General features: G+C 32.0%; 13 protein-coding genes across 13 annotated transcripts, besides 1 other annotated feature; 4 read left to right on the forward strand and 9 right to left on the reverse strand.

Annotated features, from left to right (window-relative positions):
• Positions 1-543: 543 nt before the first annotated feature.
• Positions 544-1515, forward strand: TVAGG3_0958310 (uncharacterized protein; the record flags this gene model as incomplete). Its single annotated transcript, XM_001322425.1, has 1 exon — positions 544-1515. One exon carries the CDS (start codon positions 544-546, stop codon positions 1513-1515), a length of 972 nt encoding a protein of 323 aa, XP_001322460.1.
• Positions 1516-1927: 412 nt separating this feature from the next.
• On the reverse strand, positions 1928-2801 carry TVAGG3_0958320 (cysteine proteinases family; the record flags this gene model as incomplete). Its single annotated transcript, XM_001322426.2, has 1 exon — positions 1941-2801. The coding sequence occupies one exon, from the start codon at positions 2799-2801 to the stop codon at positions 1941-1943; it is 861 nt and encodes a 286-aa protein (XP_001322461.1).
• A 103-nt stretch (positions 2802-2904) lies between these two features.
• On the forward strand, positions 2905-4938 carry TVAGG3_0958330 (nucleotide-excision repair, DNA incision, 3'-to lesion; the record flags this gene model as incomplete). The annotated part of the gene is made up of 1 exon (XM_001322427.1): positions 2924-4879. The coding sequence occupies one exon, from the start codon at positions 2924-2926 to the stop codon at positions 4877-4879; it is 1956 nt and encodes a 651-aa protein (XP_001322462.1).
• A 491-nt stretch (positions 4939-5429) lies between these two features.
• Positions 5430-7995, forward strand: TVAGG3_0958340 (uncharacterized protein; the record flags this gene model as incomplete). The annotated part of the gene is made up of 1 exon (XM_001322428.1): positions 5437-7995. One exon carries the CDS (start codon positions 5437-5439, stop codon positions 7993-7995), a length of 2559 nt encoding a protein of 852 aa, XP_001322463.1.
• Positions 7996-8488: 493 nt separating this feature from the next.
• Positions 8489-10787, reverse strand: TVAGG3_0958350 (F-box only protein family; the record flags this gene model as incomplete). The annotated part of the gene is made up of 1 exon (XM_001322429.1): positions 8544-10757. One exon carries the CDS (start codon positions 10755-10757, stop codon positions 8544-8546), a length of 2214 nt encoding a protein of 737 aa, XP_001322464.1.
• Positions 10788-10949: 162 nt separating this feature from the next.
• On the reverse strand, positions 10950-12337 carry TVAGG3_0958360 (SH3-domain family; the record flags this gene model as incomplete). Its single annotated transcript, XM_001322430.1, has 1 exon — positions 11033-12337. One exon carries the CDS (start codon positions 12335-12337, stop codon positions 11033-11035), a length of 1305 nt encoding a protein of 434 aa, XP_001322465.1.
• Positions 12338-12994: 657 nt separating this feature from the next.
• Positions 12995-15261, reverse strand: TVAGG3_0958370 (1-phosphatidylinositol-3-kinase protein; the record flags this gene model as incomplete). The annotated part of the gene is made up of 1 exon (XM_001322431.1): positions 13057-15261. One exon carries the CDS (start codon positions 15259-15261, stop codon positions 13057-13059), a length of 2205 nt encoding a protein of 734 aa, XP_001322466.1.
• Positions 15262-15533: 272 nt separating this feature from the next.
• Positions 15534-17426, reverse strand: TVAGG3_0958380 (uncharacterized protein; the record flags this gene model as incomplete). Its single annotated transcript, XM_001322432.1, has 1 exon — positions 15561-17420. The coding sequence occupies one exon, from the start codon at positions 17418-17420 to the stop codon at positions 15561-15563; it is 1860 nt and encodes a 619-aa protein (XP_001322467.1).
• A 421-nt stretch (positions 17427-17847) lies between these two features.
• On the reverse strand, positions 17848-18572 carry TVAGG3_0958390 (uncharacterized protein; the record flags this gene model as incomplete). Its single annotated transcript, XM_001322433.1, has 1 exon — positions 18067-18564. One exon carries the CDS (start codon positions 18562-18564, stop codon positions 18067-18069), a length of 498 nt encoding a protein of 165 aa, XP_001322468.1.
• A 563-nt stretch (positions 18573-19135) lies between these two features.
• Positions 19136-19263: a mobile genetic element.
• A 238-nt stretch (positions 19264-19501) lies between these two features.
• TVAGG3_0958410 (uncharacterized protein) lies at positions 19502-21544 on the reverse strand (the record flags this gene model as incomplete). The annotated part of the gene is made up of 1 exon (XM_001322434.1): positions 19502-21544. The coding sequence occupies one exon, from the start codon at positions 21542-21544 to the stop codon at positions 19502-19504; it is 2043 nt and encodes a 680-aa protein (XP_001322469.1).
• Positions 21545-21731: 187 nt separating this feature from the next.
• Positions 21732-22940, reverse strand: TVAGG3_0958420 (uncharacterized protein; the record flags this gene model as incomplete). Its single annotated transcript, XM_001322435.1, has 1 exon — positions 21732-22940. One exon carries the CDS (start codon positions 22938-22940, stop codon positions 21732-21734), a length of 1209 nt encoding a protein of 402 aa, XP_001322470.1.
• A 1390-nt stretch (positions 22941-24330) lies between these two features.
• On the forward strand, positions 24331-24688 carry TVAGG3_0958430 (uncharacterized protein; the record flags this gene model as incomplete). Its single annotated transcript, XM_001322436.1, has 1 exon — positions 24345-24671. The coding sequence occupies one exon, from the start codon at positions 24345-24347 to the stop codon at positions 24669-24671; it is 327 nt and encodes a 108-aa protein (XP_001322471.1).
• Positions 24689-24796: 108 nt separating this feature from the next.
• Positions 24797-25690, reverse strand: TVAGG3_0958440 (CCR4 NOT-related family; the record flags this gene model as incomplete). Its single annotated transcript, XM_001322437.1, has 1 exon — positions 24797-25690. One exon carries the CDS (start codon positions 25688-25690, stop codon positions 24797-24799), a length of 894 nt encoding a protein of 297 aa, XP_001322472.1.
• Positions 25691-26105: the final 415 nt, after the last annotated feature.

A 26105-nucleotide genomic window follows, 5' to 3' on the forward strand; every position in this document is an offset into this window, starting at 1 on the left:
TAAGTCATCGGTAATGACATCTTTACAGAATACTTTACTTCAGGGTGATTCTCTGAAAAATTTACAACCAAAAGCCGAACCAAAAATAGATCGAAGTGTTCATAGATCCGCGCGTTGGTTACAAAGAAGAATGTTCTTCCAAAAGTTCAAATATCATTTCATCGCATTGGCCGTGATGTTTGTTTTGTTTTTTGTTATGCTTGTTTTCTTCATCAGGCAATTTAAGAAATAATTGTTTATATTATTTTGTTGTTTGTAAATTCTATCCTTTAGTTTTTTAATTTCTGGAATATTTCATAAAAAAATTTGAAGCCAAATCGATTCTGCTTGAATGGTTATTATTGTTACACTCTACCTACTAAGATAAGTAGTATTATTGACTCAGATTCCTCCTCGATATCGAAAATTTTACCAGCATTGGAAATTTGATCGCATTCTTTACCAAATAATGTCTTTTATAAGCATAGAGGATAAGCTATTACAGAAAATAAAGTTTGCACGCTATCATTATCTCCCGATAAGCAGTTTTGCCAAAAATTTTAGATGCCTTTATCAAATATTTGCCTTACGCGTTTGGTTTCAAGTGGAATTGCTGAGAGCCATTTTGTTGGAATCAGCCATGATAAATGTGTTTCACTTGAAATTCAATCAGTACCGCTTTATTTATCTTTTTTCACGCCAAATTTTGTTTCAGTTACGAAATATATGAAATCTAATACTGGAACAGAAGATAAGTTCATATACAGTTTTAATATATCGAACTCAGGAAGAATAGATCGCGCGTTAACAAAAGATGAATATTACGTATTTCGTAGTATTGGTGCCTCATCAATGACACTCTCAATGTCCGACTTCAAAACTCACGGATGTACTGAGATTTATATTGAAGATTCGCCAAAAACTAACCACACTTTTCAAATTACGAAAAATCAAGATTTTTTCTCAACAAACTTTGATATGATAAAATGTTATCTATATGCATCTAAATATCATCAAAATATTAACGGAGTTTTAGGCGAATGTACAAATTGTCCTTCAATCCATTTATACGAAGGTCCGTATCATAAAATGGAATTAAAACCAAGTACTTCATTCTCTCATACTCAACAAGTTGAAAAATATCCAATTACAATTGTATTAAGACCTCCTCAAAAGAAAGATACGCAATCCGACTTAGAGTACTTCTACATGAATCTTACTTCCGAGATGTCTATATATAATGATACAAAATATAAGTCTGCAACTTATTATGGTTGTATCAACCAAACAACTCACGTTTACAAAAATGTTTACGTGGGAAATATCATATCTTACGTATTTTCATCGATCTTACTCCTTTCAAGCATCATAATTCTTTTAATTACTTTTAGTAGGTATCAGAACTTATGTTGCTTCTATTTCTGCCCATGCCATAGGGGTTATGAAAGTACATCTGGAGTAAATACCATGTATCTATTTACTTCCGGCAAAAATTACGAAAAATACATGAATAATTTCGATCATATTACTGTTTAATGTTTGTATAAATATTAGTGTTTGTTTTTATGAATCAATTTTTATCTTTTAACGTTGAAAATTTTTATTGGATATGTAAAAATAAGAATTCTATAATTTCTTTATGTTAAAATTGCTTATTGAGCTATACATGCATGAATAATGTTTTCATGAAATTCCAAAAATTATTTGAAATTAAAATAATAAAATGAAAAATTGTTAAAATTTAAGTCATAATTTAAATTTTAAGAAAAATTTGGAGATTTTTCGAAAAAAGTTTCACGTTGTTATGATTTGGTTTTTCCTATCTAATATATTTATCGTAGTAGTTTAAGTAAAAATCATTTTAATATATTTATATCCCAAAATCTCATTTGTCTTCCACATTCAAAACTTCAGTGAAAGAAAAATTAGCAAAATTCAATAAAAATTCGAAAATAAACACTTTATTGTCTACGATACAAGTACATTTTGGCCCAATGTGACCTTCCAAGAGGAGATGGATCATTAGGGAAATTAGGCTGCTTAGTTACAGTAGAATCATCATAGAAATACCAGGAATTTGATGGTTCGTCGAGTATTAATGCATTAGCATGACTTCCATCGCTTCCAAGATAAACTACAAGTGCAACAAGCTTGTAGTGAACCTTGGAAACACATTTTCTTTCATCTTTCCCTTTCATTCTGTATTCGATTGGTTCTGGAAGTTCCATTTCAGGAATAATAGGCATAAAAGCCTCATTTCGATCATTACATTCAAGGAATAGTAGTTTTGGAAGATATAAAATATCGCTAATCGAACGAATGAAGGCAGATCTGATGTTTTCGCCTTCTTCAAGGTAACAATGAGATGAATATTTAATTCCGCTTTTTCCAGTTGATGGAGAATTATAAACTTGTTCGAAATCTTTAAACGGAGTGTCTAATGTAATTAAACTTGTATTTTTTGAACCTTTGAGTGTATTAAACAGCTGTACGAGCGATGTTAATAACGCAGAAGATTCTTTTCCAGTTTCGGCTGGTGAAAATAGCTTATTTGTTCCATATCTTAATGAATATATCAATTCTTGATTAGAAATTTGAACATTTGGCGTAGCAATTTGCTCAAAATATTTCTTTAAAAGCAATAAATTATTGATGTATTCATTGTATTCGCTATCATCAGTTAGTTCTGGAACTGGAAAATCACGAATTGCACATCGCACTTCTTTCTGCCTGAAAAGTACTTGCGACATTGCAGCAAACCAACATCCTTTTCCAATTTCATTGGGAATTCCTTTTGGCTGTGGATTGTCGTAGTTACTCATTTCAAAAAATTGACAAATTCCTTTCTTTCGCATCTCAAATTTAGTAACTTTCAATATCAAGATGATAGCAACAATTTACAAGTGAAATCTAAAATTTTGACTCATTTTGTGTCAAAATTTTTATGGGAGTTCCTGGACTGTGGAGGATATTAGATACAGCATCACAACCAGTGAGTCTTGATTACTACTCAGGATCTAGAATCGCCCTAGATATCAATTCTCATTTAAATCGAATGTTACATGGAAATCATGGCGGTAACTGGCTTTTTTATTTAATGAAAGACCTTTTTACAATTATGCATCACAACATCAGCATTATTGTTGTATTTCAAGGTAGTAGTTCCAATAAAAAAATGTTTAGTAGGTTATTAGACCAAGATGAAACACGTCTTCGATCAATTCTTATCAGAACAGCTAATTCTATCCCACAAGAACCTCCAAAGCCCAATCCCCCACAAAGAACTGAAGAACAAGAAAAAATTGCAACGAAAACATTAGAAGAAATACAAAATAAGAGTCCAAAGAAGAGGAGGGAAATCTTACGCGAATCAGATCCTCTTCAATATTCACTTTCACAGTTAAATTTTGTTAAAACATTACCTGCACCTGCAAAGAAACCTATGACTGTTCACAGGAGTGAAATTACGACGCCTTATATCTTCAAACCACAAGATGATACCCCAGAAATAAAAGAACCCGTTCCAAAAGACGTTGTTGCTCCATCTCCAAAACCAAAGTCAGAACAATTCACAACAGACTTCATAAACGAATACAAAGAACTCCTAAACAGTGTTGACGAGAATCCAGAAGAAAATTCAGAAGAAAAAAATAATGAAAAAATACCAAACGACGATAAAGATGATTTTGAGCCAATATCATTACTACCAGCTGACAATCCATATCTACCACCCGTAGAGAACTACGTAACAGCAGATCACATAAGAGCTGTCAAAGGATTATTAGATGTCATGGATGTCCCTTATATCATAGCCCCAGAAGAGTCCACAGCAGAATGCGCACGTCTAGAACTCGAAGGAATCGTCGATGCAACAGCCAGTGATGACAACAACGCTTTTCTTTTCGGTTCAAAAATTTTGATCCGAAATATTTTTTTGCGACCACATTCGATCACTTTGAAATCGCTTGAAGTGTACGGAATGACCAGGAAAAGGCTGCTGCAGCTCGCTATGATGATCGATGGTGACTACAACGATGATATTAAGAAGAGATTGTTCACGGTCGGACCAATTAGAGGTCTCAAAATTTTGTCACTTTTCCCTGACGAAAAAAACGGTTTGTTTCAATTTAAGGAGTGGTTTTCGCACGTTATACAGAAAAATCAGAGCCAATACAACAACGGCAACCCTAATTTAATCAAATTTTCTCAATCGAAGTGGGTGAAAAAGCTGATTGTTCCTTCGAATTTCCCTCCAGCAGATTTAATGGAGGCATTCATCTCACCTGTCGTTAGTGATGAGAAGCCAGTAGCTCACAGTCCTCTATTCGATCGTAATAATCTCATCGAATACGTACAAAAGAACAGTAATGCGCTATTACATCTGATTACAAATTATGTTGACGCTTTCATAGGAAGAAATACAAGATCCGAGAATTCTTTCGTGTTTACAAAATTCACTGTTAATCCAGTTAACATTCCTGAGAGTGTTTTCCCTTATTTTGATTTCTTTAAGGAATATCTTCAAGGTAATAAAGAAATACAGAACAAAACAGTCAATTTCCTTTCCGATGAAAGCGAATCAGAGAAGGAAACTGAAAACGAAAAAGAAAATAAAGAAACCGAAATTTTACCTGAAAACAGCAACTTTGCAGACGAAATTCCTAAAGAAGTTAAGATCAGAATACGAAGAGAAAGCGCTATTCGCAGAAGAGAAGAAAAAAAAGATAATTCAATGGAACCATCGAGTGATGACACCCTTAGACCTCCTTCATACTACGCTCCTACAGAATATTTGATGTCTTCGTCATCAACTTCTTCACAAACGATGTCTGACGCTGAAAATGAAAGTCAGAAGAAAGATGAAGGAGATTATTCAGATTTCGAAGAAGTTCAGACTTGAATTTACTTTTTTGTTTGTTATTTTTATTGTTTTGTTTTACTAAATCATGAACATTTGTTTATAATAATTTTTTTTAATTTATAATGATTTTAAGAATGCACGAATCCAAAATAGCCGTTTTTATTGGATTTTCTAGTCCTTAGGATAACAACACAATGTCCTTCAATACGTTATGTGATTTTTTTTTCTATAAGAATAAAGATAAACAATAGATACTTCTTTCGATTTGTTTATCTTTTTGTTCAAATATAGTCCGAAAAAAATAAGAATATTTGTTGGTATCAAAATTAGTCTTGTTTTTGAATGCTATATACTCAGTAGAATATAGAAATCTACTCAAATCATGTGTTACAAGTCATGGAAGGACATATACAATCTTTTGTTGAAATTTTTCTTTCCTATGCTTTTTTGAGAAATAATTCAATTTGATTTTTAGTTAGATCAATCTCCAGATATTCAATACCGTGTTTAAATAGAAAAATATTTATGAATACGAGTCAAATTTTTTTCGGAAAAATTTTGACCAAATTTTTTAGTAGAGAAACCAGCTTTTCGACATGAGTGACGTAGCAAACATCAAAGAGATGTTGATGAATATATCCTCTGATAGTGAAGAATACATTAGAGAGTTGAATTCAATAATATGTGAGCCCGATTCTTTTTTACAACAGTTAAATAATGTTGAAGACATCAGCAACAAAAATATCGCAGAGTTTGTCATCACAATCCAATTCCACATCTACATTAACACGCGCAACACCAATATTGAATTTATCGATTGGGTACTTTCAAATCAAAAAGAGGAACTTAATCAAGATATTTTAGCATATATTTCTATTATAAAATGCAATTTCTCAGACCTAATTCAACAAAAAAACTTCTCTCTTTTAAATCGTACATTAGAGATATTAATTGCAAACTTCAATAGGAATAAAGACTTAATCATTGATATTATCAACCAATTTTACACTCAAATATTTAATAATTTTCAGAATTTCATTAATGAAAATGTCAAAAATGATGATCTCCTTCTTATCCATACACAACTCATCAAATTACCTTTTCTTCCTCAAATTGATGATTACTTTAATCTTTTAGCTTCAAATTTCAATAAAATTTCAGATTCTTGCAGCAAGATAAATAAAATTAAGTTTATTACATCATTATTTGATTGCATAGTTAAAAATAGATTAGACAACATTGATCAAAATATATTATCAAACATCATTAAGGATTATATATCTCCTGAAGAAAAATATGATGAACAAGTTTCACAAGTGCGTTTGGTTAATGCTGCATATAAAGTTCCATTTGCAGTAACTATAAAAGATGTTGTTCCATATTTGAACAGCACTTTTATTTCTGTTTCACAAGAATCATTAATTTCCATCAATCGTTACATCCACCATAATGACAAATTAGATCAAGAAATATTTAATGCGGTTTTCTATAGAGCTGTAGAATATATTGATTCAAATTTGATTTGTTATGACACAAATGAATTTCGATTTTACATCCAAACATTGAAAAATTTTTTAAACAAACAAATAATTAATTTGAATTTATATGAATATGAAGGGTCCCAAAAAATTGTTTATTTCTCATTATCGGCCGAACTCATTCGTTCTAACGAAAATCCCGTACTCCGTGATATTTATATTATCGAGGATGACAACGCTGATGTTTCTAGTATGAGTGTTAATAAAATACTTTTAGATTGGTGTACAAGGTATGGATATGATATAACCAGTGATGATTTTCGTTATCAACACAGCTATTTCAAAATGATAAATGCAGAACTGAAGTACAAACAACATTATTTTACACCTAAAAAACTTAAAAAAGATTTTGAAAATTTGCTTCTTCATTATTCTATTTGTAATGGAAACGAAGAATATACAAATGATGAGAAAAACATTATCGAATTTTTCGAATCAAAATTAGGGAATTTGATTTATTGTATGGCTTCAAATTTCATCAGTTCATCAATCAAAATTAATATATCAAAAAGATTATATACAGATTTATTAGAAGCAAAAGCAAATAGACCTGATGTTGTGAAAGCTTTAGCCCTTCTTTTGTTCGCAAATCATGTTGATGGTGGAAATCAAGAAAATTCTTCTCAGGAATATAGTGAGAAAGCTGAGGACGCTTTGGAAACAATTGAAAAGAATTTCCCGCAAATGCTGCCTCATTTTATCATGAAATTGGATCCAAAGTTGATACAATCGACATCATCAAAACTATTTGAAAAAATCAATAATAAAATATGCGGATCAATTTGGGATAGTGAAGGTGAAATAATAAATTCAGACGAAATTTGGAATTATATTCAATGTTTGCCATTTAGTTGGGATAACTTCGAGAAATTTAAAGAATTATATAGAAACACCGAAATTCCTGATTGCCTTGGACCTTATGTAACTGTTGTAGTTTCTTTTGTTCAGCTTTACAAACCATTCAAAGAGCCTTGGTATGAAGAATTCATCCTCATATACATGAGAAAAAGATTGTCTTTCATTCAAAGTATCAAATATACTGTGAAATCTAAGCAAGAAGTTAAACAAATTTTAGAAGTTTTATCTGAAATTTATAGATTAATGGCATCTACTAATTCTTCACATTTCAATATACAAGATGATGAGAAAAATATAAATTATTATGAATGCATTAAAGAGTTCTTGGCTGTTCTATTAATCAAATACAATGATTGTTGTGAGATTTTGAATTATTGTATCAAAATTTTAATAGAAATGGATGATTTCCAATTGTTTAAATACACATTATCTTTCTTATTCGCTTCAGATTTTGATATATTCCTTCCAAAATACACCAACTTAATTAAGGAAGCTGTTATTCCATACCATAATTTGCTGGACGATGAAAAACTTGTTAGTTACCTCAATTTATTTTTTGATTCAATTTCATATCCCGACTTTGTGGAGATTCATGAGGATGAACAAACACTTGTAAGATATTTATATTTCATATCAAAAAAAGGTGAGTACAAGCCTTTATTCAAAGATATTGGAACATATACTGATTTTTGTGAAGCATTAACTATGCACAGATTAATTAATCCTTATGATTTATTTGATTTACAACTGGATTCATAAAATACATGATTTTTCCTTCTTTTTTTTATAAAAAAATTAAAGTTTTGCTTATTTTTATTTTATATTTTCAAATGATAATTATAGATCCAATTTTATTAGTGTATTCTTTTCACCAATTTCTGCTGATATGAAATAATCGTGATGGTATGAATCAAATAAAAATGAATCAGATTGCATAGCCCTTTATAATATTAGTTTGGTGTCCATATGTCATAGCCTTCATTTCTCGTCTTAAAGGTAATTTTCAAGCATGCATCATATCATTTTTTTGTATTTTGAATTAAAGTTTTTCTCCACTTAAATTTTTATACCAAATCATTCTCTTTTGATTCAAATGTACGATTACATAAAAACGCGGTAAATAAAAGGAAGAGAAGTATAATTCACTTATTACTTGGATTACAAGACATTCAATAGAATTAAACTTTTTACTCTTAGGCTTACTTTTGCTACATAATGAAGAGTAGTTTCTCCACCAATATCTTAATAACATGATATTTTTTTTCTTTTTATTATCAAACACAAAAACAAAATAAATACATAAAATTTCAAGTTAAATAACTAATATCTTTTTCAGAGTTATTTCTGAAGTTGTTTTCAGAGAAATTATCCTGTAACCCTATAGCAATTCTTATTCCGAAGTGCTTATTATCATGGATTTCGTTGTTCTTTGCAGAAACTTTCGGAGACAAAATCTGAATTCCACAAGCACCATTTTTATAAATTTTGCAATTACTCACAGATCCACTGCTTTCCTGGAGGAAGGCAATGCCAGATATCTTGCAATTGGATATATCACAGTTGTTCACATCGCAAATTCCTTTCTCGCCAACAACAATCGCGCTTTGTTTCTCATCGAAAATTTTGGAGTTTTCGATTTTGACTTTTGCGCCTAAACTCGTCATTAATCCGATTCCGCACTTAGTCGTCGAGAACTCACAGTTCTTTATTGTTGTTGTAGCATTCTCTCGGCTCTCAATGTGGGAATTCATGTTCCGAGAGAAGTTACACTTCGAAAAAACTGCTTTTGGAGAGTTTGAGACCATAACTGACCCGGAATTTAAGTGGTCAGTGAAGTCACAGTTCTCGAACGTTGCAGATGTCCCTTCATTCTCGATTTGGGCACCGAATGAAAGGTTATTCTTAAACAATGAGGTCTTTATCGACACGGAAGAGCCTTCAAAGGCACAAAGACCCATTTTGATGTTCTCTTGGAAGAAGCATTTAGAACAATTGGCAGTTGAAGACTGAATTGACAATCCAGTACCGGAATTCTTGTTAAACATGCAGTTTTCGAAGTGGCATTTGGCTCCATCAACTACATTGGCACCAACTACCTTGTTTTCCGTGAAAACACATGACATAAATTGGGCAGATATCTTCCCTCTTAACTGCAAACCGTCGTATTGATTACTAGAGAATGTGCACTCTCTAAATGTCGCTGGGGATTGGTTGACATTAACGGAATTGCCTTCAGAACCTTCAAAAGTTGATTGAGAGACATTTATTTGGTTTTTCTGACAGTTTACAAAATGTAAACAGGCAGATTTCGCTTTTTTGATTTTAGTATGGTCGATAATGGCAGAACAGTTATCTCTTACAAGAATACCTATGGCAGCTACGTTTTCCACTGTGCAGCCTATTGACGTGAATTTGCAATCCGACTGAATTTCAACGCCATTCTCCAACACTTCCGAAATTGCAGTATCCATAAGAGATAATGTAGCATTTGAGTACGCGATTGCACCGCAATTTGGGACATTGACTATCTGTACATTGGTTGCTGATATCGATGCCCCATCTGTGGCAAGTAATCCAGCTTGGCAATTTCCAGTTAAATGATCGTTGAACATATTGATGGAACTTTTGTTTGTAGCTGATACTAAGGCACTCTGTGTGGCATTCGTGAGATGGCAATTGACTGTTGTCGCTTCAAATCCATCTGTTAATGAGATTCCTGCCAAAAAACCTGACAAAATGCAGTCTACTGCAAGTAATTTGCCAGGCCCTGAGCATGCAATGCCACATCCTTGAGGGTGCTGGCTGATTGCACAGCCTTTTAAGTAATTTTCTGAGGATATTGTGTTTAATTCAACGGCATTTCCGCCATTATTAGTAAATTGCGTTTTTTGTATGCAAATATAACTTTCTCCGAGTGCAACAATTCCTGAATCTTTGCAATTCTCTATAGTCGAATTTATAACTTTGAGTTGAGCTGAATCCGTGCATAAAATGCCGCACTTTGATGATTTCTGCACAATTGAATTGTTTAATTCTACCTTTACTCGACCAGATATTTTGAAACAAGGACTTTCTGTCGAAGTTAACTGAGAATTTATACAAAAAACAGTGCCATTAGTATGAGTAAGTATTGCTGGGACAGCAATAGATGATAATTCACATTGACTGAGTACAACAGATCCAGAGAGTAAATTTACAGGAGCTGAAGCTTGATTATTGCCTGAAAGTATGTTAATAGAACATATCTGAACTGCCGAAGAATCTATTGTTATCGAATCTTCTGAATTGATTGATTTAATTACAACTTTTCCTTCACCAACAAGTCTAATTCTTTTTTTGATTAGAATATTCTCATTGTATGTTCCTTCTGGTATTACTATTGTCGAATTGAAAGATGCTCGTTCTAGACATTCTGATATTGTTTCATTTTTCTTGGGATCTAAGTATATATATTCCGAATTTTCTGGAAATATTGGAATAGGTGGGAACTCTATTTCATTATACTTAAAATCTCTTCGCATAACTTGTTTATTTATCTGATTTGAAGGTGGTTCAAATTTGAAATAAAAATAAAAAAACATTTCAATCTGGATCCAAATTATCCTCATAAGATCCAGTTGCAATCTGTAATTCATTTTGAACATGTATCTAATGGGCATTAATAGGCAAATGATTGGTTCTTTTCTCTTGAATCGCAAAAAAATAATATCAAATCAACTGAACTAATCGTAAATCTTTAGTCTCTGATCCTAAAACAATAAAAATGCATTGCAGTTAAACACAATCACTAAAAATTTTATTCCGCATGAAAATTTACAATAAATAAGAATTTCTCATCAACAAGAATATCTGTCTTCTTAACTTTACCAACTTTGTTATCTATATTCCTAACAATATAGTTTTCTCCGTCATCTTTTTCGATGATGAAATGAGCAGTTGGATAAATTCCGAGATATTCTCCGTTTTCGACCTTTGTCTCCATTGTTATTCCCATTTTTGTATAAATGGTCGTAATTGCTGCTGTTGGAACAAATCCTTCTGGAAATACTTTATTGTGCGAGGCAAGAACCCAATTTCCGAATGGTTTCTCATAGAGATAGATCGTTTCGCCTATTCTAATAGAAACTTCATTGATGTTACGCGAATCAAAATCGTAAATCGCTTTTCCAACGAAGAGAGGATAGTCTACAGGTGGCACATCGATATGCGTTGGGCGCATGATGAAGTCGTGATCCTCTGTAAACGGATTCGGTGGTGGATAAAATGCAACATCAGATAAGTTTGTCCGGAAAATGCCATGCATAGCAATAAATCCTTCCAAATATTTTTCTCCTGAGAAAAGTTTGGCATATTTCGTATATTTCTTTTCCATTTCAGCAAATACTCTTAAGTAATTAAGAGATGAATCGGTGTATATGTCCGATAATTTAAGAATGAAATCTAAGTAGATTTGGGCTCTTGCCATGTCCAATTCTCTCAATTTTTTAATTGATGTCTTTGCGAACTTGTCGTAATGGCTAAATTGGTAGTTGAGGTTCCTTGACATGACTTTAGAGACTTTGAGCTTGTTCATGTATTGATATGTGATATGTTGCAACTTTGCAGTATCATTCTTTTTCTTATACGTAACAATGTCTTTGGCAAGGGAGTTTAGTGATGCGTAATTAGAAACAATTCCTGCCCTAGTTTCTTGGTAGAGTTTTTCGAGCTCTTTTGAGGAAGTGAAAATTTCTTCGGTTGTTTTCGTCGCGTATTCAATGCAAAAGTTAAGTTTTGGCATTAAATATTCTTTGATTTCTTTTAACATCAAACTGATTTGCGTTGCTACTTCCGAAAAAATTTCAGATAACCTTTGATATGAAGATAGCTGGTTAAAGGACGCTTTTGGCTTTCTGGCGTTCAGCCCAATGGGCTTGTTTAGGGACGTGTAAATAACATTTGATGTATCATTGATGTATTTTGAGTAGTTAACGTATAAAAAGTCTAATATTTTTGGAATTTCCTCGGTTTTGAGGATCATTGCTCTCTCAAGGTCGACAGTATATTCCAGTTCTTGCGCCAGCTCTTCGAATTGAATATTCTGAAGATCATAGATTTCCATCTGATATAATTTGTGATATGATGGCACTTTTTCAATTTCTGTATTTCCCTATCAAACTCTAAATAATTCGGAATTGGTTCATATTTTGAAAATTTATTATTAACTACATCTTGCATAAATACACCGCGTTCCGTTTTGTAATTTTTGAGAGTGCAATTCAATTTTTAATTCAAAATAATTTCCAATTCATTGGCTAATTATACTTTGAATTTGTTTCAGGTTGTTATGGCTTTTGCTTGATTTTTCAAATAAAAACTGCCCAATTATTTTGTCAATTTTTTTATGGTATCAGTTCAAATAAAACCCATGCAACGTTTATCAATTTAGCTCATAGTTCCTGTGGCATACCTTTTATTCATAAAATACAATAAGGGACATTTTTTTTCAGATCTTGATTGTCTCCAAGTCTGCAATGTGGAAGGAATATCTCCATCTGACGTTTGATGCACTTATCATCGTGCTTGTTCAAGGATTTATAATCACAATTTCTGGTCTGAAATCGAAATAACAGAAATTTGTCACAAATAAACTTCTTGAATAACCTATGAACTATGTTATCATAGCTAAGCTGATAGCTGTATAGCATTTTAAATTATTAATATGTAAATCAACATTTCATTTTCAATTTCCTTTAAAAAAAGGTTTATTATTAGGATAATAGTTTCTTAAATATCTACAGTTATTTTACTGACAATAAAACTAATATAAAATTCTTTATTTTATAATTTCTGAACAAATCTATGAATATATTCCGCAAACATTGGTCTTAATGCCGTGATTGCATCAATAACTTCTTGTCTTATCAAATCTCCAGCTCCTTCATCACTCATATCCAATGCAAGTTTCTGAAGCATTGTTTTAGATAAAACAGCTGCAGATTTTGGTAAATGAGGCAAATCAGCCTTCATCATCATTGCCAAACTGCAACAAAGCTCGTCTGCAATATGCCTAACAGCAACGAAAACAACAGAACACAATCTTAAGAACTCATTTGTTCCATCTGGTCCCATTGCGTTAGTCATTTGCTCTACAACACGAACAGTAACAGGAACAAACTTAGGATCAATTCCAAACATGTATCCGAAGTCTACATGTAGGAAATTTCCTTTCTTCGACACTAATAAATTATCTAAATGTCGATCTCCAACTCCTAACACGTAAGAAACAACAGAATATGCCGCACTAGACTTAATAAACCTTTGCCTAGGCATATCTCCTTCACTTTTGTCCCAAAATTCTGAGATGCTATCATTGTTTTGTTCCAAAACTTTAGAAACAGCTTTGGCACCAACAATAAATTCCATCATACCGAAAACCTTGGAAATTGGAAGCACTTTATACGGTGACATGCACAAATCTAATCCATAACCCTTTAAATGATCATCAATAAACTTTATAGTGTTAAGAGCTAATGCATCTTGCCTCATATCATCACCGTACTTCAAGATGGCCGAGTAAACTTGCTTTTTGTCGTTGAGAAAATCAAATTTAACAGGTTGTAAACTGGAACCGAAAACGATGATGTTTTCTAAGCTTATTGAATGCACAATAAAGGACGGCATGATCGGAAGTCTGAATGGTTTTGAGACATGACCATCTCCAAGTTTTTCCTTCAAGAAATTGATCTGAGAGTCCTTTGGGACCGTTTTAACACCTTTTACAATCTCCATTAGCCTATCAAGCTCCTTTCTTCCGACTTCTATGTCAGCAATAATTTCTTTATTTACAACTTTGAGGAGATCAGCTAGAATTCGCTGGGCCATCGATCCTTGGGCTTTGTTTTCCGATTCTAGCATCAAATTCCAGTATGTTGAGACACAAATTTCATCATCTTCGGCGCATTTGTCAAGAAGAAAGTCTTTGGCTTCTTTAGAGATTATGGCAACTTGAACAACACATGGAATAAATGTTTTGACAACATTTAATGGGGCTCTGTAAAGACAATTTGTCGCATGTCGACAAATGTATTGTGTTGGATCTTCTAAAGTCAATGTGTATAAAGCAATACTGAAAGGAAGGTCTGGTGATGATACAAACATGTCTCGTGATGCTAGTTTTAAGAATCCTGAAGGAAATGTTGAAACATATTTTGGATATTCTTTTAGAGCTTCAAAATCTGCATCAGTCATACCAGAAATGAATGGACAATTGATGATCTGTTTGAGATGTGGTACTTTATCATATGTTGGAGTTGAATTATCTTTGAAAAATCTTGGACGTCTGAATTTTGTCCAATCTAGCTCTTGGGCTGATATTCCCTGAGCAGGTGATGTAACAATGCATGCGAATGTGTTCGTTACCGTTCCTGAATACTTTTCTAAATCTCCAACGTATGGCATTGTTGTTTCCATTTGTGCTAAGCCAGAAAACAAGTCTACTGATTGTGATGCTATATCACTGAGCATCGGAGAAGGAGATCTATACAAAGGTATTGATAAATCATTGATATGATGCTTTAATAAGTCAGTAATGATAGCTCTATCTACTTTTGTATCTTTTCCATCTGATAAAGTAAAGATAACATCACCGAATAAATGATTTACTTTTCCTCTTGCAACAAAAACAGAATCAAAATCCTCTAATTTATGTGTGAGTGTAATTACAACATTGAAATCATCGAGAATAAAGAATTGTTCTGGTACTTCAACAGGATATGAGAAAAGTAATAATTGATGAAAATCTGAAGCTGTGCCTTTTAAGTCTGTAGGGGACATTGTATATTCTGCTAGTTCATCTTCACCTAATGCAAGTCGAAATTTAATAATAAAGCATGATAATGGAGAATGTAAGATTGTAATTTTTCGTTGATCATATGCTTCTTTGATCAATTTTCTATGAATATGAAGAAATGGTCCTAATACACCGACGAGTCTTAATGCTCTCTTTTCTGGTCTTTCAGCGAAGGGAGAATCATCATCGAACATTATTAAGACTGAAAATTTTTATCTTGAAACTTAAAAAATTATCTGTGTGTTTATCTGAAAACGGATTTTATAAACTTCAAACTCAGTTCTTGTAGAAAAAAGATTAGATGATCAAAATTTAGTTACCATTAGAGCATTACAGTATGATATCTAATAATTTTTAACTATTTGGGGAAAAACGAATATGTTAAAAATAGAATTATTTATAAAACAAAAAAAGATAAAAGTAATATATTAATATTAACGCATATTAAACAAAACTATAGCTTGTTCTTGAGTCTGTAATGAATGATCAAGTATTAAAACCCTACAGCATTAACTTGAAGATTATCAGATGCCAACTTGTTTGCCGTCATTGGAATAGGCTTAGGCCGTGTAGTTTTCGGCTTTGTGGACTGAGCCGTTGAAGGTCGAGTCATGTGAGGTCCTCGAACTTGCAAACTTGAAGCACTTAGATCTCCTCGCCGAGAACTAATTGCTACAAAGGAATCAGCTAGATTCATATGATCTTCTGGTATGTATTTATTGTTTAATTGAGTTTCAACAACCTTGACTTTCAAATTATCCATATCTGTTTGCAATTTATTCAATGTATGCTGAACAGTTTCAAACAGACGATCAGAATCGGCGATAGCCATCTTTGTGTCCAATTTCGTTGACATTGATTTAATAATATTTTGAACTTCATCAGTAAATTGAGGAATATTCTGTTCAAACTTGTTAATTTTAACTCTAATCTCTTCAAGAGTGATCATTAACATTGGATCTTCTTTAACACCTGTAACAGGCCCTTTCCTATTGAGAACTCCTGTTTTTTCAATCAAAGCTGAAGGAGCTTTAGGTTCTAGCGTCTTCTTGAAGTCAGGAATTTCGTTAGGTTTTTCTTTAGATATTGGAGTTTTCCATCTCTTCTTGAAAATACCTTTAACATCTCCAAATTGCTTTTCGAAGTCAACATTCATTCTTCTTTCGTGGAGTTGATCTTGTGTAGAGCTTGACTCGATGATAATTTCATCAAGGGAGTGAATTGGAGGAAGAGGTCTTGTTGAAATCGTACTTATTAAATTATATAAATCATCTTGTGCTCGAAGTGATGAAGAAGCGACATGGAATGTGGATGCTCCCACTTGTTGTAAGAAACTCCATAAATCTCTGACATTTGCTCCAAGCCATTTGAAGAATGGATCGAGTAATTGGAATCTTGATAAAATTTCATTTCTCGTTCCATCCAATTGGCATTGGAAATCGTAAATAGAGTGATTAAACTTTTGTAATGCAACTTGAGCATTCTCCATTGCCCCTGAAATATTTTCGCATTCTAATCTGACCGAAGAAATTTGCTGATCAACACCATCAAGTCTTCTTGTATCTCTATGAACAGCTAATATCAATGGAGTAATATCTGCTTCGCTAACGTCATCAAGTGATACTGGTGCGTTAAGTTTATCATTTGTCATGAATTGTGTTTGTATGTCATCTAATTGACGAGAAATGCGTGTAATATCTTGTGAAGTCTGCTGTTTGAAAGTATCAAGATTTTCGCCAAAATGTTGTCCAAGCTGTTCAATACGGTCTTGTATATTGTTAATTGAGTTGTTAAATGCATCGAATTTATCATCATCTTGATCTAAACGTTCCATCATAATATTTAATGTTGAAATTCCAGTTTGTTTTAGTAATTCACGCATTTCTTGTACATCATTATTAACATTTGTTTGAAGTGTTCGAACTTCCGTTATACTTTGATTAAGTTTTGAGATAGAAGTTGTACTTATAAGATGCTGAGCTTGAACTTGATCTTGAAGTGCTTTATGAGTTTCATCAATCTTATCCATGACTGTAACTTGATCTCTATCTTGTTTTGCAACTATTTCATCAAGCTGTTTTTGCATTTTTTCCGCGAAATCTGTAAATTCTTGTTTATTGTGATTGATTGTTTCATTTGTTTTGGTAATAGCTTGATTAATTTCGTCTATCTTTTTCAAGTATTCTTCGTTCTCGACTTTCTTTTCGATCTTATCAAGAAGAGTATATATTTTATCTTCGTGTTTTTGCAAAAAATCACACATTTTGGAAAGAACACTTTGCAGACAATCAGATCCTATCATCGTGGAAACTAATTGTCTCTTAGAAAGTGTTGAAACTAATTCATCAGCCATTTTGAGTACGTTACCTCGTTATTTTATTTTTTTCTGAGCAAAAAATTTGGAATTGCACAATACGATTTTTAATATAATACATTGATTGCGGTGCTTCAGACTTTGTTTTTTGCCGATCATTCATATATCACGAAGTTAAACAAGAAGATTATTACTTGAATCAAGTTTAGAACTTAGTAGTTGACGGTTTCAAGATTCTAAAAACAAAATTTAGCTGAGAAAGATATGGATTCGGGAATGTTACTCGGTATTATATAGTAGAATTCAAATTTCTTAGTTGATGTGGTGCAAATATTCATAGAAGAACTGTTTTCGTCGAAGAAACATCTCTTCTCAATACAACAAGGAGAAATTGTTCAATCAATTTCATAAAACAAATTTTTATTAGACAAAATTATCTGAATTACAACAATGAGTTTATAGAGTGAAATAAATCACTATATTACTGTAATTAAACAATGATGTTTTTTGATATTAAAGTTTTCAAAGGAAGTAAAGGTGTTCCTTTAATATAATGCATCACCTAGACTAAGACTTCTTTGAAAGCTACGATTTTCTTTAGAAAATTCCAAATTAATACTTTTGGAATAAAATGTAAATAATTAAATAGGAAATGATACACAGCTAGCTAAATGTAAAGCGAGGGTTAAGCTATTGATCTGCTATGCGTTTCTTGTTCTTCGTCATTTTCAAAAAAGTTAAGTGTCACAAAATCTGTGTTCAATTTTTCACATTCTATTTTCGTGTTGATTGCTGGTTGTTCATCTATATCTTTATTTTCGTAATTTTCGAGAATTGATGTAGTATTATTCAATTTTGGCGTTAAGATCCTTAAAATGCTGGCTCTGTCCATATCTTCTTTCAGAGCATATTCTTGTGGGTATATTTTCTTTGGAGAAAGGTCTTTACCGTAATTTGGATCTGCTTTATTCAATAATTCTGGCGCAATGCTAATGTGAAAACCATTGATTCCATTGAGGATCCTGGATTTAAACTGTATAGCATAATTGTCAATATCTGTTTCGGTATTTAATCGAAACCTTTTGTCTGGCAAGCCACTTAATGTTTTTCGATAACGCCCCGCGCCATTTATTGTTGCAGTTTGTCCAGAATTCAGGTTGCGAAAACGGGGTACACTTGTCATTAGAAAATAAAAAAAAATTCTCTAACATACGATTAAAATTTTGATTCAAATGCTGATCGGCATTTGAAGCACAAATAATCATAAACTTTTCCGACATTTTTTGGGTCACTTCGCGCCCCTGACAACTGTTACTGCATCAACAACTTCTAGTGGTTCAACATCTTCATTCGGTTCATCTGATCCAAAGGGAGAAAAAAGCAAATTGCAGACTTTGTTAACTATTTCGTTGTTAGTGTTGTAGTTGCTTCGTTGGTTGTGGGAATTGTTATTGGAGTTTCTATATATTTCCTCGTTAAAAATAAAACAAACTCAAATTCACCTGCTGAAGCAGTCTAACTATGAATAAAATATCCTTTGTATTCGATTTATTTCAATTCTATTTAATCTGTTTTTATTCATTTCAGCAATATTATTCACTAACTTCAAAAGAAGAGCTGTTTCTAGAACATTTGATGAATTATCTGGCTTTTTATTACCTTCTCAAGATGATTAAATTCCTCAAAACACATTGAAAAACAAAAAATATCAAAATTATGATGCAATGTGAAATGTCGTTTTACCATTTTTCTTTTTAAGGCTGCACTTACGCCCATATGACTTTAATTCAAATTTTTGACACCCGGCTTGAAGCGTCATTGAACATTAAACTTAAACATCTGAATTGAAGGCCGTGCCAAAGGGGGCGTAAGTGCACCCTTAACACTGTTTTTGTGAATTTTTTACATTGTCAGTGCATTGATGTATAAATAATTATCAAGCATTTGTTCAGATAAATCGGAATATATTACAATATCAATATTGATAATGAAGAATCTATCAATAAAAAGAATATTTTGTTACAATGTTAATAAAACTTCATTCAAAATTCGAATTAATTTATGAACATTCATTGATTTAAGAAAAAGCAAATTTTTGATAAAAAATTAATGTTTATCGATTAAACGTCAGGCATGTCATCTTTTTCAATGGAACCTTCACTTGGCTCATTTGCACTCTTCCTCTTCTTGATCAGGAAGAGAATGGCGATAACAATAATGGCGATAACTACTAATACACCAATAATGACTCCTGCGATTAAACCACCATTTACTGGTTTTGGAGTTGGTTCCGCATTTTGTTCGTCATCTTTTGGATTTGGTTCTGGATTTTTCTCTGGTTCAGGTCCTGGATTTTTCTCTGGTTCAGGTCCTGGATTTTTCTCTGGTTCAGGTTCTGGATTTTTCTCTGGTTCAGGTTCTGGGTCTGGAACCTTCTCGCTATATGTTATTTGTTCTGATTTATACTCACTGTTTTTCGAAACAATTCTTGGTTTTTCTTCGACATTTGGATTTTCAACATTAACGTTCAAACTTGCTTCTTCTCCATTCTCTGGTGGAGTTACCTTAATTAAAATTGGTTTATCATATTCATCAGACCTTATGGATTTGCTGAAACTAAAGTCAAACACTGGAGTTACACTTATTCCAGCTTTATTTACATCAACTTTAATTGTTGTTCCTGAGAAACTGAATAACATTGTCAAACAAATATCTTTACCTTGTTTCAATGAGAAGTCATCATTTTTGTTTGAGGACAATTCAACTTTGGCTGTACCAAATGAAATAATATTTTGACAGTCGTAGTGAGGAGTTTTATAAACGTAAATTGTAATATATGCTGATTCATGCACGGAATTAACATATGACAATTCCAATTTTCCATTATTTGTGAAATCAACATGTAAAACGTTTTCTGCAATTAAATCTCTTTTGACACCTTTCGATTTAGTTATAACCTTCATATCTTGGAAGTTTTCTGCGGAGTATGCAACTGAGTAACCTTCCTTAATAACATATGTTTTGACTGTTTCTGTTATTCTCATGTTATAGATTCCATTTTCCAAAACCGTTTCCTCTTCTTGACTGAATTCAACTTTAACATCATCTTTAATAACTTCAACATTTTCATATCCATAAGTTGCATTCTTGTACTCAATAATTGCTTCTGTTTGAATAGTATTATTAATAATAAATTCAGGATTACCTCTACTAAAACTCTCGAAATTCAACATCATACAAGTTACATTATCAAATGCTAGTTCACCATCAACTTTTTTCGCTTCATCATTTTTGTAAATAATATCATAATAGTTGCGCTTCCTATCGATCGTTATACATGATTTAATTGTACTAAAGAACACAATTATGTAGTCTTTATTTGATGTTGATTTTGGTTTAACATTGACTTTGCTCTGGTATTGATTTACTATTAAAGTAACTTCTGTATCTGCTGAATATTTTGCGACATAAACATAGTGTAATATATTATGTGCGTATTTTGCATTTGGATTTCTTTTAACTTTGAATGTTATTCGTGATTCTGATAGATCGTAATAGTTCTGTAGTACTTCACCATTTTCATCTATAAAGCTTTCACCATTTGAAAAGCAAACGTATCCATATTTGAATTCAAGTGTTACATATTTATCCTCTGGGATTTCAATAAACTTTTCCTTTGGTCGGCAGTCATAATATGTCAATAAATTTGAAGCATATGGATTATTTTTGATTAAATCGAGACCTAATTGATCTAATTCTCTATCTTCATCGCCCCTAGATGCAATTGTGAAATGAATTTCAGACATTTCTGAGACCCAAGCATTGATGGCATAAGTGAATTCTTCGTAATGATAAAATACATCAAAAGTGCCTTGTTTAATGATACGCGCTGGGAATGGATCATCATAATATAATGGAATTACACAAGTAGAAAAAGCTTCACGAACTTTGTCTAAATAATACATTCTTGTTCCATAAAGATTGATAAAATCAACTTTGTTACACTTTTCAAGTCTGTGGCATCTATAGTGTAAATAAATTGTACCATCTGAAAATACAGGAGAATCTTTTCTAATTACAATAAATTGATCTCCAAAATAGATATTTTCTAAATCTGAACTATTATATAAAACTAATCCTTGTGGATTATAAAAAACAGTCATCTGTCGATAATAATAATATTCCTCTTTAAATATTTCTATATGTATGACATTCAATTTTGTTGGATCTAGATTTAAATTGCCATGGGTAACAGTTTTATCTTCGAATTTGATTGAATGATTTTTCACACTATTTCTTATTTCCCCTTCAATATTTGTATAAAAGTAGGTATCAACAATGCCTTCTTTACTAACTAGATTTGGATTTTTTACCTTTTGGAGGAGCAAAGAGCTGTATATAATTTTGTCCTATTTTAGTTCCAGATCCAAATTTTTCGATTGCATTTGTTGCGGATACTTCGAATATATCAGAGTCTTCATGATTATAAAAGAAATGTATATCATAGTATGTCTCACTTTTGATTAAATCTGAATACAAAAATATATCTGAATCAAAATCATTGAAAATCATTATAAACGGATTATTATTATGGAAATAAGTAAAATAAAATATTTTTGTTGATTCAACTCCTTTGATATATAAATCCATAACTTCATTTGATTGGTCAGGTATTCTATTTCCTTCCTGGTCATAAAATGAATAAGTTGATAATGATATATATTTGAAATTTTCAGTCCTTAATGATATGCAATATAATTTACCAACTTCGATTGTAAAATTGTTGAAATTTTTTGGTAAGCAAAGTATATAATCATAATTATCATAATGTGGTTCTAATTCAGCTGTTAACGAAGTCACAAACAATGACTTTAATAAATGACTTTCCTTTTGTTTAAATTCTTCTATTTGACTTAGTTTTTCCTCATCATTTTCAATTATGATGTAATCATGAAGCTCCGTATGAATATAAAATTTTTCACATCTCTCATATCTTATCCTTGATGAATATCCTTCGATCTCTAATAAATTTTCTTTGCCGTTTGCTGTTCTAATTTTAACAAATTTTGTTTCATTACTTGAATATATGTAAAAAACATCAACATCACGATCGTATCTACTATGCACTCGTGTAAACTCATCAATAACAATCCGTTTGTCAACATAATTATATATTATAACATAATTTTCACTAATACCACTCCAAAGGAAAAACTCAAATATAGTTGGAACTTCTTTCCCTTTTACAATGATGTATGGTGGTGCAGGAGCCTTTTTATTTGGAATTAATATATCGGAATCATCGTAAAATTGATCTTTTGACAAAAGTAAAAAAATATCAGCTTGACGAGAATATGGTTCTAATGCTATTCTCACTTTTTGGTTTGGCTGTATTTCTACTGTGTTGCACCCTTCATGAGAGCTGTAATATTCATCAAAAGTTGAATGTAAATTTTCATGTATGACTTGATGTTCTAATGAAAAGATGTCAGGTTTCTTTTCTAATGTTTGATGGTTGTCTAATAATTCTGTAAAGCAGAAAAACAATCCGGTGAACATTGAAAATTTTGTGTATTTCATGTTTAAACGGTTATTATTTTTTAAAAAAATATTGCCATCACACTCTTTTTATATACAATTAAATTTTTTCCCATTTCACTTAATCCTCAGAAATAGTCAGAGCAAATTTATAGCATACGTAGTCCATTCAATATATACCATGATTTTAGTTTTTTTTTTAAATCGCGAATTGAATTAACAAAATACTCAATTTTTGTTTCCACAATACAATTTAAAAAATGTTCGCAATTTCGCCGTAAGCAATTTCTATCCAAATTACAAACAAATTCTTTAATCGTTGTAAATTCTAATTCTTAACATTTGAATTCAAACGCTTTTTAAGAGGAGTTTGTTTTCATTTTTAAGAATTGAAATTTATGACATTTGAGTTAAAAAAACTCAAACACAATAAATTTTAAGTTTTCATGAACGTTAAAAGTTCTGGAAATTTGAATGCTTGGAAACGATACATTTTAACAAAAAAAAGTCGCAAAATTTAATTTGAAGTAATGTTGGGTAAAAATAATTAAGACAATACCGTAGCTCTGAAATGCCATGTCAAAGTCTTAAAAAAAATAGTCTAAAAAATTCGTTGGTGCCGAGTCGTGTCGTATTTTTCTATGGCTTATGGTGTCGCAAGACCAAAATTGAATGAGTCGTCGTCGCTAATGTAAAGTTTATTTTTTCATGGAATTTCATATTGCTTTATTTCCAATGCTTTGAATGAAAGGATTTAAGGCGCTTATCAAGATTTAGCGCCTTAATACCTTTCATTCTCTGCATAAATTCGCCAAACTTTGAGTAAATGAATTGATTTATTTTCTGGAATGAATTGCTAGCTGTGAAGTTCTGAACTAGATTCATAACTTTACAGCTAACATTTCCCATGCAAGGAAATAATTTTTGATGAACAAAAACATTGCATTGGTGATAAACGCCAATTCAATTTCCCTACGCCATAAACTTCAGAAAATACAATGTAAACTTCACAAAATCGAATGGTTTACATCAAGACGCCAAAATATTATACAATGTAAGCGACTCTCATAGTTTGATTCGATATTATCATATTTTCATTTATTAAGATGGAGCTGAATAATAGATGTGTTACATTCTTTCACCTACAATGTTTCATCCTATACTAATGAAATAAGTTTTTTTTCCCAATCGGCTGGGATTAGGCATGTTTCATGAGTGAGAAAAAGGACAAACATTCATATCTATTCGAAGATGTGTGAGTGCAAATTCATCCTGATGAAAATTTAAAATATCCATTAATATATCAATTTTAATATATAATTACCAATCACTATAATAGTCCTATTTATATAATAAAATTAAAAGGCATTTGCTTCTGAGAAATGCAAGCAAAAAAGTGTCTTCAAAATCTCTTCAATCTCAAAAATGGAAGACGATTTATCATATTTCACGAATCTTTGCGGCTTAGTGAACACAAAACTCAATGCTGATATGAATGATGAGACAAATGATGCTCAGACTCAGAAGAGACGTCCAAAACAAGACGAAAATGAAGATAATCCAGAAGCTGCCGAAAAAGATTCAGAAAATTACAAGAAAAAGGGCAAATTCAATAATAAATTCGATAAGAAGAACGATAATAAGAAGTTCCAGCGTAATGATAGAGGTGATAAACAGTTTGATCGCAAGCCAAAAGGAGATAAAGGTGATAGACAGTTTGATCGTAAGCAAACAAGACAAAATAAGCACTAAAATCGATAAAGTACTATATAGAATTTCTCATATGAATAAAGTATTCTTTTTTTTTGTTTTTTTGATCAATATTACATATTATAAATAAGTAGATTATCTATTTAAATGTTTAAACAATAATTAAATTACTCATCAGTTTCTTGTTCAGCGAATTTCCACTGATTAATATCCCATTCAGCGCCTTCGCTGTTGGACCATGTACACTTTTCTTCATCGTACTGGAAACCGCGACGAATAAGTTCGTTTGAGGCTGCAGTTTGCATATCTGTTTGACTTTGGGTGTAGAAGATGAATAAAAGAATGGAATCCGAAAAAAGATTGATCTTCTCTATCGGATTCTCTGATCTCTCGAGCGCGGCATAGCTCTTTGGCATTGGATAGCAAGAGTTGTTTAATAATGGAGCATCAGAGAGAACAGAGTGAAGCATTGGTAAAAGAGGCTCTTCTTTGTTCAAGTTGAGACCGAGAGAGTATAAATCTGTTTCGTTGAAGCTCTTTTCGTCTTTGAAAGAAGTAACGAATGATAAAAGTGAAAACTTTGAAAAGTAATCAGCTGCTGCAGGCGGTTGTGGTGAAATAAACTCTTTTGTGATGATAACTGGAGGTGGCTGGCTTGGAACAATTGGAGCAGGGTTTGATATTTGATGCATCATTGGAGAAACTTGATTTGGAGTTGATGGACGCTGAGGTATTTGAATAGTAGTTTGAGTTGGTGTTTGAGCTGGAATTGGGGCTGCCATTGGAGTTGATTGCGGCGCTGGATTGTAGTTAGCAGGTTTTGGTGCTGGTGTAACTTTTAGAGGGGCAGCCGGACGCTCAATTTTTGGAGTTGTTGCGCCTGGTTGCTTTGCAAAGGAGAGATTTATTTTTGTCGGCTTTTCAATAATAAATTTAGCAGCAGGATTTGCCTTTGTCGTAATTTCTATGTTTCGAGTTGCTTGTGGGGTAGCTGAGGATCTCACAAAGCTTTTTCCTCTGAGGGAATCAATTGGTCTAGACCCGTGGCGATTTTCACTCATAATAAAAAGTGACAATAATTTCATGAACATTCTAAATATTAGTATTTGCTAGCTACTATCAAACCGTTGGCTAGAGAATTGTTTATTTCCATTGAAGGTGGTATCTCGACAGCTAATTGTATTTTTTCAACATCTAATGATACTAGAGAACCGGATAGTAGTTTGTAAAATGAAAATACATCTAGAAAAGAGAGAGGTTTTATGTGATTGAAAGCAAATTATAAATATTAGTAAAACGTTATACGATTTGTTATCAATTCTGATAATTTAACTTATATGAATCAATAGAAAATATATAGATATTTCAATTGCTCTATAGTCAACTCTTGATCCTGTTTTTTATTATTATTTATTTTCAAAATTTTCAATTGAATCTCTTAGGGATTGAAAAATTTACTACATGTTTCTATGTAAT

This window comes from Trichomonas vaginalis, chromosome I (genome assembly GCF_026262505.1).
Source record: "Trichomonas vaginalis G3 chromosome I, whole genome shotgun sequence".
NCBI lineage: Eukaryota > Parabasalia > Trichomonadida > Trichomonadidae > Trichomonas > Trichomonas vaginalis.